This window comes from Artemia sp. Qi Xiang Cuo, chromosome 17, assembly GCF_049724085.1.
Source record: "Artemia sp. Qi Xiang Cuo chromosome 17, ASM4972408v1, whole genome shotgun sequence".
NCBI classification, from domain to species: domain Eukaryota; kingdom Metazoa; phylum Arthropoda; class Branchiopoda; order Anostraca; family Artemiidae; genus Artemia; species Artemia sp. Qi Xiang Cuo.
Genome location: NC_142810.1, coordinates 55,384,159 through 55,405,900, shown reverse-complemented (window position 1 = coordinate 55,405,900; position 21,742 = coordinate 55,384,159). Strand labels below are relative to the sequence as shown.

General features: G+C 34.1%; 1 protein-coding gene across 2 annotated transcripts in view; it reads left to right on the top strand.

Moving 5' to 3' along the window:
* LOC148942377 (uncharacterized) overlaps positions 1 to 20,757 on the top strand; it is a 59,903-nt gene extending 39,146 nt beyond the window's left edge. For both annotated transcript variants that reach the window (XM_089102929.1, XM_089102931.1), the window contains exons 4-8: positions 498 to 643; positions 10,426 to 10,576; positions 13,518 to 13,778; positions 17,505 to 17,661; positions 20,126 to 20,757. In XM_089102929.1, coding sequence (XP_088959055.1) covers positions 498 to 643; positions 10,426 to 10,576; positions 13,518 to 13,778; positions 17,505 to 17,661; positions 20,126 to 20,712 — 1,302 coding nt within the window. In that variant the 3' untranslated portion in view covers positions 20,713 to 20,757. The remainder of the gene's footprint in view (positions 1 to 497; positions 644 to 10,425; positions 10,577 to 13,517; positions 13,779 to 17,504; positions 17,662 to 20,125) is intronic.
* The last annotated feature ends 985 nt before the right edge of the window (positions 20,758 to 21,742 follow it).

Here is a 21,742-nt window from a genome sequence, read left to right as displayed (position 1 = left end):
CAGAATAGCAAATTTCCATAAAAAATACCCGGAGTCTTGGTCATCCTTGGGTAACTCCACAGGGACAGACTTGAGATGAATATTTTGTTTGAATGCCAAAACTGAGATATTCATTTTTTTATATAGTATTTTTTATACTAGATACCCAAAACGGTCCGTAGACACTGCTTGTTATACAGAAACGGTGCTATCTATAAACTTTCTTGTAGATGGCGTTTGTCTCAGCACGAGCTTCAAAACTGAAATGTTTATTGAATACATACACAAAATTAAGAAATTTAGAAAAACTGTAAAACACTGACAAAAGTGAAGGTAAAGGTTAGCTGCATGCAAAATATGTTAGCTAAAATTATTCTGCATATTATGAAGTAAGAATTGTCGTAGCTCATTCCTTCTGGAGACATATGTACCTCCATGTGTCTCCATTGCAACCTGGTTCTTCTCATGTTTTAATTTTTTTTTCTCCTTGTTTAAATTATCTTTTTAATGAATTTCAGGTCCAGGGATGCGTGGAAGCTTTGTTTGAGTCACTGAAGAAATCAGAGAAGAATAAGGAGGAATTATTCAGCGATAATCCTTCTCCAGTTTACTTACAGTTGTCTGCTATCAGAATACCGGGTGGAGAAGAACGTCTCGTTAAGTTGTATGAAGTTTTACTTTATTCCTAACTCTAGGCTCATTCTTACCGCTGTTTTCCCCCTCTTTACTCTATACAGCTCCTACAAAACTGGAGAGCAAGAAGTCATATATAAAGGTGCAAATTTGATGAGGAAAGAGGAAGCCCCCCCCTCCCCCGAGATTGTCAAAAACATCTTTTTTGGTTATTTAGAAAAAGTAAATTGCCCGCTCCTTTTTTTACCTTGAGTTATCATTGCCGAGGAAGACAGGAGTTATCTGGGGATATTTCCCTTCTTTCTCCTTTTCTCTCTTATTTTTCACATCTCTCCCTATTTCTCTCCCTCCTTTTTTTACCTTGAGTTATCATTGCCGAGGAAGACAGGAGTTATCTGGGGATATTTCCCTTCTTTCTCCTTTTCTCTCTTATTTTTCACATCTCTCCCTATTTCTCTCCCTCCTTTTTATATATATATATATATATATATCTCCCTCTCTCTCTCTCTCTCTCTTTTCTCTCTCTCTCTCTCTTTTCTCTCTCTCTCTCTTTTCTCTCTCTCGCTCTCCTTCCTCTTTCTTTTTCTCTAATTGTCGTCAAATGCTAATTTGATTGATCCTCTATTAATAATCAAATACGAACTCATTGAGAAAAAGGCTATTGCGTGCTTTAAACGAGTTTGATTCAGATTTTTGGATCAATAGATACATAAATAAGCAAATTAGACACACAAAAAAGGAAAATAAAAGAAGATAACTATCTTAAAGGAGAAAGGAAGGATAACTTCAAGTAGAAGGGACTTGATTGATTATGAACAATATTCAAATTTTTTTTATGATATTTTATAATTCTAGAAGCTTTTTGAATGGCATTATAGCCGTAATAATAACTTTTACGCATGATCGATGATGGCCAAAGAAGGGGTTTTATGGTTATTATGGTTGTTTTATGTCACAGTAGAAAAGCTTGCTGGATACAAAAGGATTGTTACTTATGAATCAAGGTGGTAAAAGGTAGGTCTGTAGAGAGAATACATTTTCTGTTGTGGAGTATAAAGCACATTTTTTGCCCAATTGAGAAGCATAAGTGATTTATTTGTTTCTCAGAGGTTTTGAGTTACGTAACTCAATAAGTAGCGATAACCTCTTAAAAAGTCACAACTTTCTAAAACCTCTGTTCAACCATACTAAAAGTTTATATACCCAAATGCATTTTTGGTTTATTTTGTCTCTAATATATTTAATACGCTGTCTTTTTTTTTAGTATTCTAGTTTATATATTTGCCTGTTGTCCACTATCTAATTTTGCAATTTTTGTATATTTGTAATTATTTATATATATATACTTTTTTTTTCTGATATTGTTTGCTAGTGATTTTCATTTCCAGAAAACTTAATATTATCGTATTTTACAATAAGTCCACAACCTAAATATCATTAAAGGGGTTACATTTAAACATCAGCAAAGGAGCTACTAACCATCATGGTACATGGTGCATTTAAACATTCTACTACTACTACTACTAACAACTCACCTCAGCACCAAGCTGCCTGAGGCCAACACAGCTACGCACGCTCCTCCTCGATCCCGATCTATTTAAAGCCTCCCTCTTTGCACCCTCCCAGGAGGTTCCCATTTACTTTAAATCTCTTTTTGACATCCTCCTGAAGTTATTGATTGTTCGGAGAGAAAGGGGATGGTAACCAGAGTCTTTTGTCCTATATTTTATTTCATATTTTGCTTTTTATTTAGTACTATATTTTATACTTTTAGTCCTATATTTTTGCAAGTGTAAAAAGTAAGGTAAACTGGTATTCGAATATTAAAGGTTTTTTTTTATTGTAAGAGAAGAAAGAAGATGACGGAAAATATCGAGGTGAGTATCTACTCCCATCGTTTTGAAAGCTAGAAAGCTGGGGGAAAAAGTTTTCACTACTCCAAACGTGTTTGTAATCAGGGTAGAAAGGGGATGAAAAGATAGATGAGTATGAATTCCAGCGCTTTTCAATGCTTGAAAATTAAGTTTATGGGGTTTTCAGCATACCTAATATCAATAATTTATTATATCAGGTGAGAAAGTGGATGACAACAATGATAAAGCCTCTTTTATCTTTACCTCTTTGCTAGTCTACTACCTCACAATCCTCTCTCAGTTATTGAAAAAGTGGATGACAAAAAAGATAAAACTTGTCATTTTAATGTCTTTTACTGTGTTTTTATTGAGTTTAAATGTGTTGTAAAGATTTTTAACGCGTTGTACTTTCCGAATACTTTTTTTTCCTAAAAGTTTTATTATGGCACTACAATGTGTTGTCTTTGCCTCTTTTCTTGTCTAAAATCGTCGCCCAGTGGTGAGAAAGTGGATGACAACTAAGATAAAGCTAGCCATTTTAATGCGCTGTACTGCGTTTTTATTGCGTTTAAATACGTTATAAAGATTTTTAACGCGTTGTACTTTCCGAATACTTTCTTTTCCTAAAAGTTTTATTATGGCACTCTACAATGTGTTGTCTTTGCCTCTTTTCTTGTCTAAAATCATCGCTCAGTGGTGAGAAAGTGGGTGACAACTAAGATAAAACTAGCCATTTTAATGCGCTGTACTGCGTTTTTATTGAGTTTAAATGCGTTATAAAGATTTTTAATGCGTTGTACTTTCCGAATACTTTCTTTTCCTAAAAGTATTATTATGGCACTCTACAATGTGTTGTCTTTGCCTCTTTTCTTGTCTAAAATCATCGCTCAGTGGTGAGAAAGTGGGTGACAACTAAGATAAAGCTAGCCATTTTAATGTGCTGTACTGCGTTTTTATTGCGTTTAAATGCGTTATAAAGACTTTTAATGCGTTGTACTTTCCGAATACTTTCTTTTCCTAAAAGTTTTAATATGGCACTCTACAATGTGTTGTCTTTGCCTCTTTTCTTGTCTAAAATCATCGCTCAGTGGTGAGAAAGTGGGTGACAACTAAGATAAAGCTAGCCATTTTAATGCGCTGTACTGCGTTTTTATTGCGTTTAAATGCGTTATAAAGATCTTTAATGCGTTTTCTTTCCGAATACTTTCTTTTCCTAAAAGTTTTATTATGGCACTCTACAATGTGTTGTCTTTGCCTCTTTTCTTGTCTAAAATCATCGCTCAGTGGTGAGAAAGTGGGTGACAACTAAGATAAAGCTAGACATTTTAATGCGCTGTACTGCGTTTTTATTGCGTTTAAATGCGTTATAAAGATTTTTAATGCGTTGTACTTTCCGAATACTTTCTTTTCCTAAAAGTTTTATTATGGCACTCTACAATGTGTTGTGTTTGCCTCTTTTCTTGTCTAAAATCATCGCTCAGTGGTGAGAAAGTGGGTGACAACTAAGATAAAGCTAGCAATTTTAATGCGCTGTACTGCGTTTTTATTGAGTTTAAATGCGTTATAAAGATTTTTAATGCGTTGTACTTTCCGAATACTTTCTTTTCCTAAAATTTTTATTATGGCACTCTACAATGTGTTGTCTTTGCCTCTTGTCTTGTCTAAAATCATCGCTCAGTGGTGAGAAAGTGGGTAACAACTAAGATAAAGCTAGCCATTTTAATGCGCTGTACTGCGTTTTTATTGCGTTTAAATGCGTTATAAAGATTTTTAATGCGTTGTACTTTCCGAATACTTTCTTTTCCTAAAAGTATTATTATGGCACTCTACAATGTGTTGTCTTTGCCTCTTTTCTTGTCTAAAATCATCGCTCAGTGGTGAGAAAGTGGGTGACAACTAAGATAAAGCTAGCCATTTTAACGCGCTGTACTGCGTTTTTATTGCGTTTAAATGCGTTATAAAGATTTTTAATGCGTTGTACTTTCCGAATACTTTCTTTTCCTAAAAGTTTTATTATGGCACTCTACAATGTGTTGTCTTTGCCTCTTTTCTTGTCTAAAATCATCGCTCTGTGGTGAGAAAGTGGGTGACAACTAAGATAAAGCTAGACATTTTACTGCGCTGTACTGCGTTTTTATTGCGTTTAAATGCGTTATAAAGATTTTTAATGCGTTGTACTTTCCGAATACTTTCTTTTCCTAAAATTTTTATTATGGCACTCTACAATGTGTTGTCTTTGCCTCTTTTCTTGTCTAAAATCATCGCTCTGTGGTGAGAAAGTGGGTGACAACTAAGATAAAACTAGACATTTTTATGCGCTGTACTGCGTTTTTATTGAGTTTAAATGCGTTATAAAGATTTTTAATGCGTTGTACTTTCCGAATACTTTCTTTTCCTAAAAGTTTTATTATGGCACTCTACAATGTGTTGTCTTTGCCTCTTTTCTTGTCTAAAATCATCGCTCAGTGGTGAGAAAGTGGGTGACAACTAAGATAAAACTAGCCATTTTAATGAGCTGTACTGCGTTTTTATTGCGTTTAAATGCGTTATAAAGATTTTTAATGCGTTGTACTTTCCGAATACTTTCTTTTCCTAAAAGTTTTATTATGGCACTCTACAATGTGTTGTCTTTGCCTCTTTTCTTGTCTAAAATCATCGCTCTGTGGTGAGAAAGTGGGTGACAACTAAGATAAAGCTAGACATTTTAATGCGCTGTACTGCGTTTTTATTGCGTTTAAATGCGTTACAAAGATTTTTAATGCGTTGTACTTTCCGAATACTTTCTTTTCCTAAAAGTTTTATTATGGCACTCTACAATGTGTTGTCTTTGCCTCTTTTCTTGTCTAAAATCATCGCTCAGTGGTGAGAAAGTGGATGACAACTAAGATAAAACTAGACATTTTAATGCGCTGTACTGCGTTTTTATTGAGTTTAAATGCGTTATAAAGATTTTTAATGCGTTGTACTTTCCGAATACTTTCTTTTCCTAAAAGTATTATTATGGCACTCTACAATGTGTTGTCTTTGCCTCTTTTCTTGTCTAAAATCATCGCTCTGTGGTGAGAAAGTGGGTGACAACTAAGATAAATCTAGCCATTTTAATGCGCTGTACTGCGTTTTTATTGAGTTTAAATGCGTTATAAAGATTTTTAATGCGTTGTACTTTCCGAATACTTTCTTTTCCTAAAAGTTTTATTATGGCACTCTACAATGTGTTGTCTTTGCCTCTTGTCTTGTCTAAAATCATCGCTCAGTGGTGAGAAAGTGGGTAACAACTAAGATAAAGCTAGCCATTTTAATGCGCTGTACCGCGTTTTTATTGCGTTTAAATGCGTTATAAAGATTTTTAATGCGTTGTACTTTCCGAATACTTTCTTTTCCTAAACGTTTTATTATGGCACTCTACAATGTGTTGTCTTTGCCTCTTTTCTTGTCTAAAATCATCGCTCAGTGGTGAGAAAGTGGGTGACAACTAAGATAAAGCTAGCCATTTTAATGTGCTGTACTGCGTTTTTATTGCGTTTAAATGCGTTATAAAGATTTTTAATGCGTTGTACTTTCCGAATACTTTCTTTTCCTAAAAGTTTTATTATGGCACTCTACAATGTGTTGTCTTTGCCTCTTTTCTTGTCTAAAATCATCGCTCTGTGGTGAGAAAGTGGGTGACAACTAAGATAAAGCTAGACATTTTAATGCGCTGTACTGCGTTTTTATTGCGTTTAAATGCGTTATAAAGATTTTTAATGCGTTGTACTTTCCGAATACTTTCTTTTCCTAAAAGTTTTATTATGGCACTCTACAATGTGTTGTCTTTGCCTCTTTTCTTGTCTAAAATCATCGCTCAGTTGTGAGAAAGTGGGTGACAACTAAGATAAAGCTAGCCATTTTAATGCGCTGTACTGCGTTTTTATTGCGTTTAAATGCGTTATAAAGATTTTTAATGCGTTGTACTTTACGAATACTTTCTTTTCCTAAAAGTTTTATTATGGCACTCTACAATGTGTTGTCTTTGCCTCTTTTCTTGTCTAAAATCATCGCTCTGTGGTGAGAAAGTGGGTGACAACTAAGATAAAACTAGACATTTTAATGAGCTGTACTGCGTTTTTATTGAGTTTAAATGCGTTATAAAGATTTTTAATGCGTTGTACTTTCCGAATACTTTCTTTTCCTAAAAGTTTTATTATGGCACTCTACAATGTGTTGTCTTTGCCTCTTTTCTTGTCTAAAATCATCGCTCTGTGGTGAGAAAGTGGGTGACAACTAAGATAAAACTAGACATTTTAATGCGCTGTACTGCGTTTTTATTGCGTTTAAATGCGTTAGAAAGATTTTTAATGCGTTGTACTTTCCGAATACTTTCTTTTCCTAAAAGTTTTATTATGGCACTCTACAATGTGTTGTCTTTGCCTCTTTTCTTGTCTAAAATCATCGCTCAGTGGTGAGAAAGTGGATGACAACTAAGATAAAGCTAGCCATTTTAATGCGCTTTACTGCGTTTTTATTGCGTGTAAATGCGTTATAAAGATTTTTAATGCGTTGTACTTTCCGAATACTTTCTTTTCCTAAAAGTTTTATTATGGCACTCTACAATGTGTTGTCTTTGTCTCTTTTCTTGTCTAAAATCATCGCTCTGTGTTGAGAAAGTGGGTGACAACTAAGATAAAGCTAGACATTTTAATGCGCTGTACTGCGTTTTTATTGCGTTTAAATGCGTTATAAAGATTTTTAATGCGTTGTACTTTCCGAATACTTTCTTTTCCTAAAAGTTTTATTATGGCACTCTACAATGTGTTGTCTTCGACTCTTTTCTTGTATAAAATCATCGCTCAGTGGTGAGAAAGTGGGTGACAACTAAGATGAAGCTAGCCATTTTAATGCGCTGTACTGCGTTTTTATTGAGTTTAAATGCGTTATAAAGATTTTTAATGCGTTGTACTTTCCGAATACTTTCTTTTCCTAAAAGTTTTATTATGGCACTCTACAATGTGTTGTCTTTGCCTCTTTTCTTGTCTAAAATCATCGCTCAATGGTGAGAAAGTGGGTGACAACTAAGATAAAGCTAGCCATTTTAATGCGCTGTACTGCGTTTTTATTGCGTTTAAATGCGTTATAAAGATTTTTAATGCGTTGTACTTTCCGAATACTTTATTTTCCTAAAAGTTTTATTATGGCACTCTACAATGTGTTGTGTTTGCCTCTTTTCTTGTCTAAAATCATCGCTCAGTGGTGAGAAAGTGGGTGACAACTAAGATAAAGCTAGCCATTTTAATGCGCTGTACTGCTTTTTATTGCGTTTAAATGCGTTATAAAGATTTTTAATGCGTTGTACTTTCCGAATACTTTCTTTTCCTAAAATTTTTATTATGGCACTCTACAATGTGTTGTCTTTGCCTCTTGTCTTGTCTAAAATCATCGCTCAGTGGTGAGAAAGTGGGTAACAACTAAGATAAAGCTAGCCATTTTAATGCGCTGTACCGCTTTTTTATTGCGTTTAAATGCGTTATAAAGATTTTTATTGCGTTGTACTTTCCGAATACTTTCTTTTCCTAAACGTATTATTATGGCACTCTACAATGTGTTGTCTTTGCCTCTTTTCTTGTCTAAAATCATCGCTCTGTGGTGAGAAAGTGGGTGACAACTAAGATGAAACTAGACATTTTAATGCGCTGTACTGCGTTTTTATTGAGTTTAAATGCGTTATAAAGATTTTTAATGCGTTGTACTTTCCGAATACTTTCTTTTCCTAAAAGTTTTATTATGGCACTCTACAATGTGTTGTCTTTGCCTCTTTTCTTGTCTAAAATCATCGCTCTGTGGTGAGAAAGTGGGTGACAACTAAGATAAAGCTAGACATTTTAATGCGCTGTACTGCGTTTTTATTGCGTTTAAATGCGTTATAAAGATTTTTAATGCGTTGTACTTTCCGAATACTTTCTTTTCCTAAAAGTTTTATTATGGCACTCTACAATGTGTTGTCTTTGCCTCTATTCTTGTCTAAAATCATCGCTCAGTGGTGAGAAAGTGGGTTACAACTAAGATAAAGCTAGCCATTTTAATGAGCTGTACTGCGTTTTTATTGCGTTTAAATGCGTTATAAAGATTTTTAATGCGTTGTACTTTCCGAATACTTTCTTTTCCTAATAGTTTTATTATGGCACTCTACAATGTGTTGTCTTTGCCTCTTTTCTTGTCTAAAATCATCGCTCAGTGGTGAGAAAGTGGGTGACAACTAAGATAAAGCTAGCCATTTTAATGCGCTGTACTGCGTTTTTATTGAGTTTAAATGCGTTATAAAGATTTTTAATGCGTTGTACTTTCCGAATACTTTCTTTTCCTAAAAGTATTATTATGGCACTCTACAATGTGATGTCTTTGCCTCTTTTCTTGTCTAAAATCATCGCTCTGTGGTGAGAAAGTGGGTGACAACTAAGATAAATCTAGACATTTTAATGCGCTGTACTGCGTTTTTATTGCGTTTAAATGCGTTACAAAGATTTTTAATGCGTTGTACTTTCCGAATACTTTCTTTTCCTAAAAGTTTTATTATGGCACTCTACAATGTGTTGTCTTTGCCTCTTTTCTTGTCTAAAATCATCGCTCAGTGGTGAGAAAGGGGGTGACAACTAAGATAAAGCTAGCCATTTTAATGCGCTGTACTGCGTTTTTATTGAGTTTAAATGCGTTATAAAGATTTTTAATGCGTTGTACTTTCCGAATACTTTCTTTTCCTAAAAGTTTTATTATGGCACTCTACAATGTGTTGTCTTTGCCTCTTTTCTTGTCTAAAATCATCGCTCAGTGGTGATAAAGTTGGTTACAACTAAGATAAAGCTAGCCATTTTAATGAGCTGTACTGCGTTTTTATTGAGTTTAAATGCGTTATAAAGATTTTTAATGCGTTGTACTTTCCGAATACTTTCTTTTCCTAAAAGTTTTATTATGGCACTCTACAATGTGTTGTCTTTGCCTCTTGTCTTGTCTAAAATCATCGCTCAGTGGTGAGAAAGTGGGTAACAACTAAGATAAAGCTAGCCATTTTAATGCGCTGTACCGCGTTTTTATTGCGTTTAAATGCGTTATAAAGATTTTTAATGCGTTGTACTTTCCGAATACTTTCTTTTCCTAAACGTTTTATTATGGCACTCTACAATGTGTTGTCTTTGCCTCTTTTCTTGTCTAAAATCATCGCTCAGTGGTGAGAAAGTGGGTGACAACTAAGATAAAGCTAGACATTTTAATGCGCTGTACTGCGTTTTTATTGCGTTTAAATGCGTTATAAAGATTTTTAATGCGTTGTACTTTCCAAATACTTTCTTTTCCTAAAAGTTTTATTATGGCACTCTACAATGTGTTGTCTTTGCCTCTTTTCTTGTCTAAAATCATCGCTCAGTGGTGAGAAAGTGGGTGACAACTAAGATAAAGCTAGACATTTTAATGAGCTGTACTTCGTTTTTATTTCGTTTATATGCGTTAAAAAGATTTTTAATGCGTTGTACTTTCCGAATACTTTCTTTTCCTAAAAGTTTTATTATGGCACTCTACAATGTGTTGTCTTTGCCTCTTTTCTTGTCTAAAATCATCGCTCAGTGGTGAGAAAGTGGGTGACAACTAAGATAAAGCTAGCCATTTTAATGCGCTGTACTGCGTTTTTATTGCGTTTAAATGCGTTATAAAGATTTTTAACGCGTTGTACTTTCCGAATACTTTTTTTTCCTAAAAGTTTTATTATGGCACTACAATGTGTTGTCTTTGCCTCTTTTCTTGTCTAAAATCGTCGCCCAGTGGTGAGAAAGTGGATGACAACTAAGATAAAGCTAGCCATTTTAATGCGCTGTACTGCGTTTTTATTGCGTTTAAATGCGTTATAAAGATTTTTAACGCAATGTACTTTCCGAATACTTTTGCTTCCTGAAAATTTTAGTATGGTATTCTACAATGTCTTATCTTTCTTCTTTTCTAGTCTACTACCTCACAATCCTCGCTCAGGAGTCTCTGAAGCTTGTCTTGTTATAAAAGACAAAGAGCGGGATCTTAAAAAAGATCACGAAGAAAATGTCGAAGCGTTTAAAGCTAAGCTTGAAGCAGCTGGAGCGTCTTCACTCCTATCGGAGGTAAGATTCTTTTAAGCATTGCATTTTTATATCTCCTTCCCCCGCCTTCGATCCGAAGAACCTAATGAAAATTAAAGATCTTTCGTAGAAATTGTGCAAATAGACACTATGGTTGAAAAAAAAAATTATTTTCTGTTTTTAAAACACACCCTGCCCTCCGTCTTAGTGAAATCCTATGACGTAATGAGAGATTGTGGAGAGACTCCGTATAAATCTCCAACGACAAGGGGGTGGGGTGCATATTCTTATCCGAAGGGAGATTATGTTTTCAGTATTACCAGTATGGCTAGTAAAACTCACTTTTTACCATGCCGCCTAAGGCCAAGACAGCTTTGGACGCCCCTCCTCCATCTTAGTCCATTTAAAGCTTTACCATTTACTCCCATCAAAGTCGTTCTAATTGCCATTAAATTCTTTCCTACGACCTTTTTTGACTCCATTCAGGGATGGCCTGGTTCTCTTTTGGCCTGAGATGGACACTAAAGCACATTCTTTGGAAACTTTTCATTCTTAAAATGTGGCCGGGCTGTATATGTTTTTCTTTTATTATGGCCCTAAAAGTGAGATCAAATCTAATTTATCATGCAGCATACTACTTAATAGCAGTCGAACACACCTATCTCTAGACAAGGCATTTGAAAAGTACTTCATAAATCTTCCTCGCCGAGCCATCTTAACAAATATTATTCTCATGACTTCAAATATTGTATTATTATCTCGCCGTATTATTTTCCTATTCTTCCATTTTATTTATTTTTTCTTCTCTTTCTTATTTCTTTCTTTCTTTCTTTCTTTCTTTGTTTTCTTCTGTGCTCCGTGAGAGTTATTGAAGTTTAATTTCTTTTTCATTTTCTTTATTATTAAGGGAGGCGTAACGAGTTGCCTCTCTGTCTCTTTTGTATTACACTTTAATAAGCGTTTTTGGTGAATAAAGTCAATTCGAAGTCCAAACTTTTTCAACTTTGAAAAAAGCATGCTGTTCCTCGGCTATTCAACTTTTCATGTCTTCACGGCATCCACCATCAGCTGTTAGTAATATTATTCCGGTAAATGAAGCTATCTTCTGGATTAATTTTCTTATTGTCTAACACTCTTTTCGCCCCCTTTCTAGTCGAAACAGCTTAGTCTTTTTACTTTAATTTTGAAACCTATTCTTCAGCCGTGAACCCTCAATGAACCTCAGGAACCTCTCGTCCAAGACTTCATTCATTTAGCTAACATTTTATCTGGGACATTATCTGGATCTTTGAGAATTTCAGCAACCCACTGGGTACAATCTTCTCCGATAGCCCTCGCCGTTTTCTTTTTGACACATACATTAAAATAATCTGTATAAACTGGGATAGGACACAACCCTGCTTCACTCCTGTTTCCTCACCAAAAGAACTACTAACCTTGCTTCCTACCTTAAAAGTATCCAGATTATTCTCGTATATAGTACTTATACTAAACAATATGTGTTATACTAAAAAATAGCTTTTTAACCAAAACATGAATTAACATTTTCTATTTATATACAGCACAATTGAATTATGCTCGCTTAGCATAGATCATATAACTACATTAGCATAAATATAACTACATTTTTAATTTTATGCTAAGCATAAATATTAAGAAAAATTTAATTTAAAAAAATGTATGACTACATTTTTGTTTTTAATAAAATATGTATTAAAAATGCATTTTTTAATTTAAAGCGGCTCCTGCGAAAATTCAAAATGATGTGTAAAAAAGAAGAAACAAAGAACAAAATATAGAAACAAAGAAAAAACTAAAGAACAAAGAAAAAAAAATAAAGAAACAAAATAAAGAAAAAACGAACTTTAGCTAAATGAAACTTTAATTTCATTTCCAAAACTGTAACTTACAAATCTTGAATAGGTTTATACCAAATTATGGAGCACTATTCCGCTGGAAATAAAAGGTCTTGTTTCAGTTACATCAATCCGATATAATTATTAAAAAATGTTCTTTCTACTAATACTCCTGGCTAGTTTTGAAAAAGATTTCCTTCTTTTTTGCTGTATAGTGCATAGTGCCTTTGGTTTAGTATTTTTTTATGTATTCTATATTATTACGTGATGTATATCAATGATGTCTTAATATGAGTCCTCAACGCTCTCCAGGGGCTAACGTTTAGGCCCTAGGGATCATTGATCAGTCCCTACAAAAGGGTTTCTTTGGGGGGAGAGGGTTACAAAATAACTTCAAAAAACGCATGAAAAATTCGATTATATTCATTTTTTTACGTTTTTACGATTCGGACACACATTTGTGGGTGGAATTTGATTTTATATCCTATTACAGGATATAAAATTGATAAAATGGTATTGAATTGAGTATTAACATTGCTATTTTTTATATTTTAGTTTTGAAGGGTACGTGTTAAGGAAGGATTTGAGTGTTGCATGTTAAATTAATTTGTATAAGAGTACATGACGTTGTTGTTATGTTGTTTTTTCTTTTTTTGTGTGGATTTATTTGATATTCCCTGGCATTTGGAGAGGATGTGGTTGTGTTAAGTTTAAAAAATAAATAGAAATCTCCAAAATTAAACGTCTGAAATTTAAAAGGGTAGCCAAGTCTTGTTCTTAGCTAATAGAAGGCTCAACTACTCCGTTCTGTTATCTCTAAATACTAAATCCAGAAGTAGTCGCTGTTTAGTAGTCTGGACTATAAGATTGAGACTAAAAAAAAATAATAAACGCATTAAAGAATATACATAAATACGACTCTCATCTACGACCCCTCCCTGGGCCAATTAATGTTCCCCTTTATTTTGGAATTCTTGCTAGTTTTTAGTTTTGTATATTCTCTTTATTATTTTTCATTTGTCATGTTTTTATTATTTATTCCGAAACTTGAATTGGCCCTTTGGGTCTTTGATATATATTTTTATTTTATTTTCTGTAATAAATTATAGTAGAATTATGTATTTTAGGTAATTTCATTGCGTCAGCTTAAGGTTGAATATAACGTTTTTGAGGCAAAGAGGAAGTTGTGTCAACGCTTTGATACGGTTTTAGTTGATGAACGCATTTATTTTCGCTCGTCAACATTTTTTGGCAAATACTTTTACGGCAGGAATAAATTTCCGATCCCAGTTGAACTTAACGATAATAATTTGAAGGAGTCAATCGAAGTGGGGCTAAAATCCACAGTGATGTCAATTAAGACAACTGGATCTACTGTTGATCTGCAGGTGCGTATTTTTCTCTTTTTTTTCTTTTTTTTTCTTTTTTTTAATTTTAAATATATTGTTTACTCTCAAAACTGTATACTGGTTGGCTTGATGTTTCTATCCCTGAGGTTGGCGCCCATTGGAAGATTAAAAATATAAACTTGGAAGTATATTCTTCTAATTTTAATCTCAATTATCCCTCTGATTCCCTCGACCACAAGATTTACTCTGTATTCTATTATCATTTCTCTATTTTGGTGTTTATAGTGGTGCAGAACCTAGCAAACTCAACCTTTCTCTCATTATAGCCCTAGAAAGCGGGATTGAACCACACTTTTCGTACAGCCTATTATTTGAAATACGGTCAGTCAGTTGGGTAACCAAAACAATAGCTTTTTTGTATAGACAAACAGCCTTTGAAACACCAAGGGCATCAAAACAATATTGATTGTCCCCTGGGCCTATCTTAGGTTTATTCATATTTGAAAGCTACAATTTCATAATAATTTTCTTTTGGTTACTTCAAAATTATAAAGTTTTCAGGTAATACCATATTTTCGACAGTGTTGCCAGAATGAACCGTAAAAATAAAACCTCAAAACTAATTCGCTAAATTTGATTGCAAAAATCCAAACATTAAAAATATGTCGATTTCCAAAGACAACTACACCTCAAAAGCTGTTTAGTGCCATGTGTTCATAGCTTGTTTTTTTTCCTGCATATTTTTTTCTATATATATTTATAGCTTTTTTTTTTCAATATGGCACTCGGGAACAGCGGAAGCAGCTGAACCCCATACGGAGGTTCTTCTCATTAAAAATTGGATTCCTGATTCTTCAAAATTTTGTAATGTATTTTATGGTTGCAAGGGGGAGGGGGTTAGGGGTTTTGAACCCCCCCCCTCCTCCCGAAACGTTTGTCCGACTCGTAAAAATCTAACAAAATGAATATAAACAATTTTTATGCGTTTTTGTAACTCCCCCCCCCCGAAAAAAGCTTTTGTAACCCCACCCCCTCCCCTCCCCCGGAAAAAAAATGCTGGATACGGTCCTGTATGGTTGTGAAAATTTTCCACATAACTTATTGAAATAATTAGATTTTATTTTAAGTTAAATTGGTACTTGAAAGTTTTGTCCTCAATAAAACTTGATGTAGTGCTAAGTTTTTGTAGAGCATTAAATAGATGAGAACATTGCCTACACTAATTTTCACACTAATAGTCTTTTTCCGCTAACAAAAGTTGAAGGAGGCGTAAAGAAGCTAATTTATGTTTCATTATCATCTTGTATATTATTCAGCAGTACGTATTTGTTGCAGCTCAATAGGCTTAAAGCTTTCAATTAAGTTATACACACGTTTGGCTGAGAGCCAAATATTCACATTAGTTAACTGAAAAATTCTTATGATGATGGAGGTGTAGTCAATAAATTTATGACCCAATTTATGATAATCTTCTAAAGAGCGAATCAACAGTCAATAAGGGAATTAAGATTATAAATAATCACCAGGGGACTGTTTCACCTGCTAGACCAAAACGAATTGCTTCAATAATAGCATATAAAAGGATTATTTCGCAACAGAATTGTTAGAGTATAGAGTTAGAGTAATAGCTTGGTTTTTCAGTCGTTACTCGCGATAAAAACTTAAATCACTAATATATATCACATCAGTGATACATAGTCGTATATATAGTGATATATAGTGGTATAATCACATCAGTGGACTCATCGTTTTTTATTGCACCCCGCTAGAACCCCAAGTTTCATAGCCGAAAAGCACCAAATCAAGTTTTATTGAGGACAAAACTTTCAAGTACCAATTTAACTTAAAATAAAATCTAAGTATTTCAATAAGTTATTTAGAAAATTTCTACAACCATACAGGACCGTATCCAGCATTTTTTGTTTGGGGGAGGTTGGGGGGCGTTACAAAAGGATTTTTCGGAGGGGGGGGAGTTACAAAAACGCATAAAAAATTGTTTATATTCATTTTGTTAGATTTTTACGAGTCGGACAAACGTTATCGGGGGGGGGGGGTCAAAACTCTTAACTCCCTCCCCCTGGATACGGCCTTGCAACCATAAAATACATTACAAAATTTTGAAGAATCAGGAATCCAATTTTTTATGAGAAGAACCTCCGTATGCGGTTCCGCTGCTTTGGTAGTCCCGAGTGCCATATTGAAAAAAACGTGGATGAGAATCAGGAAAAAACAAGGCATGAACACATGGCACTAAACAGCTTTGAAGGTGCAGTTGTCGCTGGAAATCGACAGATTGTTAAATTTTGAATTTTTGCAATCAAATTTAGCGAATTAGTTTTCCTGTTTTATTGTCACGGTTCATTGTGGCAACACTGTCGAAAATGTGGTATTGTTTGAAAACTTTATAATTTTGAAATAACCAGAAGAAAATTATTATGAAATCGTAGCTTTCAAGCATGAATAAACCTAAGATGGACCCAGGGGACAAGCAATCTTGTTTTGATATCCTTGGTACTTCAAGAGCTATTTACCTAAAAAGCTATTTATCTATATAAAAAGCTATTATTTCGGGTTTATGACTGACTGCCAGTATTTCAACCGTAGGATGTACGAAAATTGTGGTTCAATCCCGCTTTCCAGGTCTATAATAAGAGAAAGGTTGAGATGGCTAGGGTACGTTTTATGGATGAAGGATGATAGATTGCCAAAGATTGTCCTTGTCGGCCAACCGTCTAGGGCTAAACAAAAAGCAGGTCACCCTCAGTTCGGGTGGGAGGATGTCGTAAGAGAAGGTTTAAGGGAAATGGGAACTCCCTTGAAGGATGTAAAGAGAGAGACTTTGAATTGATTGGAATGGATGAGGAGCGTGCGTTGTTGTGTTGGCCTCAGGCGGCTTGGTGCTTTGGTGAGCTGTTAGTAGTAGTATCTAAAAACTACTATTTTGTAGGGAGAATGTTATGAAATGGCTTGACCAAGACTAGAAAGAAAATCTTGGACTCCCTTATTCTAAATGTTCGAATTATTTCCAAACTTAAGCCATTTTGAATAATTCGAAAATATGAACATTAATTTATATATCACATCAGCATTGCTGCCTGAGATGCCACTGGTAATTAATATTCGAAAAGATCACGGAAACAGAAGAAAATTGACTGTTACATACCAAGGACATGAAACTTAAACTTTTTCTCCCCCTCCTAGACTTATCTTAGGTCTATTTACACCTGCTCATCGCTATTTTTTAAGATTTGTATTTGCGTGTTTCAAAATTATGAAGGTTTAGGGCAGTAATACATTTTCTTCAATGTTGCCAAGTTCAAGCACGAAAATAGATTAGCCGAACTAATTAGTTGAATTTGACAACGCTTTCTTTAATTTTTAAAATAGAATAGTTTTATTTATACAAGCAATCATAGTTTAGAATAAAAATTCCAACTAAATGGCGCTAGTACTTACAACTAAAACAAGAAAAACACAAGACTAGAACTCTTTAAACACTGAAATGTAAAAAGGAACAAACGAATTCGTGAAACAGCTTGTTCTTGGAGTAGGCAATTTCAATCTCACTTTGTTAGCTGATCTTGTGTTTATTTTATTAAACATTATTTTATTATTAAATATTCTTCGCCTTCTACCTTCATCTGATTTTTATTCACTAATTTTTTTCTATTTTCTCTGTTTTCGTCTGTGTTGCCACGTTCAAGCAGGAAAACAGAGAAGCCGAACTAATTAGTTGAATTTGACAAATCTGTCTTTAATTTTTAGATTGGTAATATAGGGATGAAAGGTGAAGATTTAACTGAGAATATATTTTCCGTCGTAAAGGCGCTGAATGACAAATATCCTGGAAGTTTCAGTAATATTAGAAGTTTGTTCCTTCACACACATGGATCACTTAGCATTCCGCTGTATGTCAGTTTAGGTAAGGTACCTTTTTTTTACCAAATTCGTTCTGGGCGAAAGGTAAGGGGATTTTGGGCCTATCTAAATTTGGGTTTGTTTTATGGATGAACGTTACAATTTGGTTTCTGTCATATTTGCATTAAGAAATTTTGGGCATATCAATATTTGGTTTTGTTTTATGGATGAATGTCATAATTCAATTTCTGTCATATTTGTGTTAGGGTATTTTGGGCATATCAAAATTTGGTTTTGTTATTTTGGTTGAACGTCATGGTTCATTTTCTGTCACATTTGCGTCAGGGAATTTTGGGCATATCAAAATTCGGTTTTGTTTTATGGATGAATGTCATAATTCAATTTCTGTCATATTTGAGTTAGGGTATTTTGGGCATATCAAAATTTGGTTTTGTTTTTTTGGTTGAACGTCACAATCCAATTTCTGTCATGTTTGTGTCAAGGAATTTTAAGCATATCAGAATTTGGTTTTAATTTTTGGCTGAACTTCACAATTCCACCTCTGTCACATTTGTGTCAAGAAATTTTGGGCATATAAGTATTTAATTTTGTTTTTTTGTTGAACGTCACAATTGAACTTCTGTCACATATGCGTCAGGGACTTTTGGGCATATCAAAATTCGGTTTTCTTTTATTGATAAGCGGCACAATTCAGCAAAATGAGGAAAAAGCGAGATATACAATCTACGAAACCAGAATTACGCCCAGATCAGTTATTAAGACCATTTACGGATGGTCTATGCCCTCGATTTATATGAGGTAGTTTTCTAAACATGCTTCAATTACATTCACTGGATCAGGTACTGACAACTGCCACTGATATTGAATACTGCCACCAGGTACTGAATGCTTAAAAAATTGTTTTTCCTTAACGGTGCCTCAAGTGGGATCAGAAGCTCCTGAGGTATTTGAAGAATATTCTTCTTACAGCTGCTTAATTCTGATTATTCGTTAGCTTCTGGAACTGCGAAACGTGAAGCTGCTGTTCAACAACTGCCCATGGAGCAGTAAATATTACTGATGTGAGAACTCTGAATTTTGTTTCTCTTTATTACCCTGGTTTACATTTTTTCCTTCTTTAAGTTGGTTAATTAATTTCTTGCTTATAGTCTTTAAATGGAAAAAAATTATAATTTTTAAAATTAAACATGAGCAAACGTTTTGATTATAAATCAAATAAGCACATGTGTAAAGATCCACATGCACAAAAAAAATGTTGCGTACATAGCTCTTTTAAGGCTTGGGCAGTAGATATTTTGGCTTTCTTACGCCACAAAACCTGAAATTGGCCTGGATATGGCTTAAATACCATCCAAATCAAATTAGTAGGTAACTATATATTGTGACTAGATTAACATTTATTCTTTGTCAAAATATCATTGTACTAATTAAGTTATTTTTAGTAATTGTTTTTTACCCTCTTTAAAGCCTAAAATATTTGATTCTATTTATTTTAATATTTCTTTTACTAATTACATTATATTATAGTCTATCATTTTTTGCCAAACTATCCTGGGACCGATCAAACTTCAAAACCAAATTTCACTAATGGAATAAATGAAATAGAGATATTGGGGGTTGGTGGGTTGGTGGGTTGGGGCCGTATAAACTCCTCTTGCTCTCTATGATGTTCTCGCTTGTCATGATTGTCTCGCTAGTGACGAAGAAAAAAAGAGGACACATTAGCACTTCCTTTGCACAAAAATAATTTTCTTTTGTTTTTCAACGTTGGGGACTATGTTTACTTCGTGGGATTTTCCGTAATGCAATTCCATGGCATTCTTTCCGTTTCGATCCAACGCCATTTTCAAGGGGTTTAAAAAAAAAAAACAGTTTATTATTTAGACTAATCAAAATAATAGTTACCATTCTTGAATCAGCTACAAATGGTAATTTTACCTTCATGCGTCTTGCTCTTCAACAAATGGCGGTGTACTTCGAACATTTCTTCCAATTTAAGAAGAAAACATGATTAAAATCTCTGTCGTCTTTAGTTCTATTGATTGAGGGATACACCATCCCCCAGTTTATATGTTTACACACAAAGGGAACGTACTTCTAAAAGTTAGGAATATCTTGTTAATTCTTCCAGATTCCTACACTAAATTTCTGGGATAGATGATAAAATAAACCAACATAGGTGTCTCTAGCATTGGAGACACCTATGTGATAATGTTGTCCTCTTTAAAAAAAAAAAAAAACAGTTTATTATTTAGACTAATCAAAATAATAGTTACCATTCTTGAATCAGCTACAAATGGTAATTTTTCCCATTAGAGAATTTCTGTCTAATCAAGTTCTGGAATTTACGGTTACTATGGGCCGTAGTTCGTTCAGTACTAGGTTGACATGATCTCCTCGCCAATCTTTATTTGAAGGCATCATTTCTATAGGTTTAAGATGCTAAAAGTTATAGTAATTAAATAGTTGATGAAATAAAGTCGGTATAAAGTTCTTTTCTTTTTCAGTGCCTCGCTGTATGGTCAAAAATTTCCAACTTGAATCCAAAATCAAGCAGAGTACAGTTGTTGGTGATGTTAGTACATTGCCACCAGGTAAAATGGTTGCAATTGAGCCAACTGGCACTGTAAGAGTGCTAAAAAACCCATTTTACATACCTACAGCCTTTGATCGTGGAGAGCTGTTCGCACCTGAACAGGAAGAAGAAAAAAATGATGAAGACGAAGATGATGAAGATGAAAGAATCAGGCTGAAGAAGAAACGGAGGACAAGTAAAGGAGCAGTAAAGCCTGAAAATGATAAAGCACAAGTAAACACAAGTATTGGAGAGGAGCTAAAAGAAGAGACGGATTTGAATTTAGATGAAAGTGATGCTGAAGTAGATCTCGAGGAAGAGAAATATATAAGTGCTATGATGAGAAGGAAAGGGGAAGAGCCATCAACAGAAGAAGAGGAAGAGAAAGAACCTATAAAAGCAAAGGAACAGCTACCTAAAAGAAAGAAGAAGCAAGTAGTAAAAAAAGAAAAGATGCAGACATCTGAAAAAGAAAAAAAGAACAAGAAAAAGTCTCTAGTTAAGAACAGAAAATCTTGAATTTGTGCAGCGTTTTCGGCTGGAATTAAACTTATTCCAATTAGAGTTCTAAAATTTAAGCCACATTAGCCAACCCCCCCCCCCCATACCTCGTATTTTCCCGAATTGCATCTGATAGAAATTTTGAGATGGATGTTTGTTATCGTAGAAACTTCGTAAAACTATGAAAGATGTTGCTATTGCTAAAAATCCCCCCCCCCCCCTGAGATTTTTCCAATGACAAATCTTGACCTAATAATGCACCTTTTTTGTGCATTAATTTTTTCGTTCTGATTTTTAATAAATTTCGCTAGATATAGTGTCATTTTTATTAAGAAAATAAAAATCAAACCTCACATTAAGCTGTACTTCCCTTTAAAAATTCCTATCAAAATTTCCTGATGATTTTTTTAATGTACCTCTTCAAAATTATTTAATAAATGCCCTGCCCTTCTTGCTTGATATGTATTACCTGCAGAGAGACAGCGATTTTACTTCCAAAAAATCAAAACAACTGGGAAGCGGGGTTTACTTCCGGAACCTACAATCAAAGAGAAACAGGGAGATTACTTGAAAAAAACTTTTCAGTCTTTTTAATGGCTTCCAAATTCATAAAAAAGAACCAATTTGGTTTTGCCTCTACTTTTTAATTGCTTAAAATTTCATACGAAAGAATTAATTGGGTTTTGCCTACTTTTTAACAGCTAAAAATCTCATAAAAGAGAACCAATCAGGTTTTGTATTCTTTTTAACGGCTAAAAATTTCATACAAAAGAACCAATAAGGTTTTGCATTTTTTTAACGGCTCAAAAGTTTATACAAAAGAACCAATCAGGTTTTGCATTCTTTTTAACGGTTCAAAAGTTCATACAAGAGAACAAATAAGGTTTTGGGTTGTTTGCAATTATTTAACATTTCAGAACCAATCAGGTTTTGCATTCTTTTTAACGGCTCAAAAGTTCATACAAGAGAACAAATAAGGTTTTGGGCTGTTTGCAATTATTTAACATTTCAGAACCAATCAGGTTTTGCATTCTTTTTAACGGCTCAA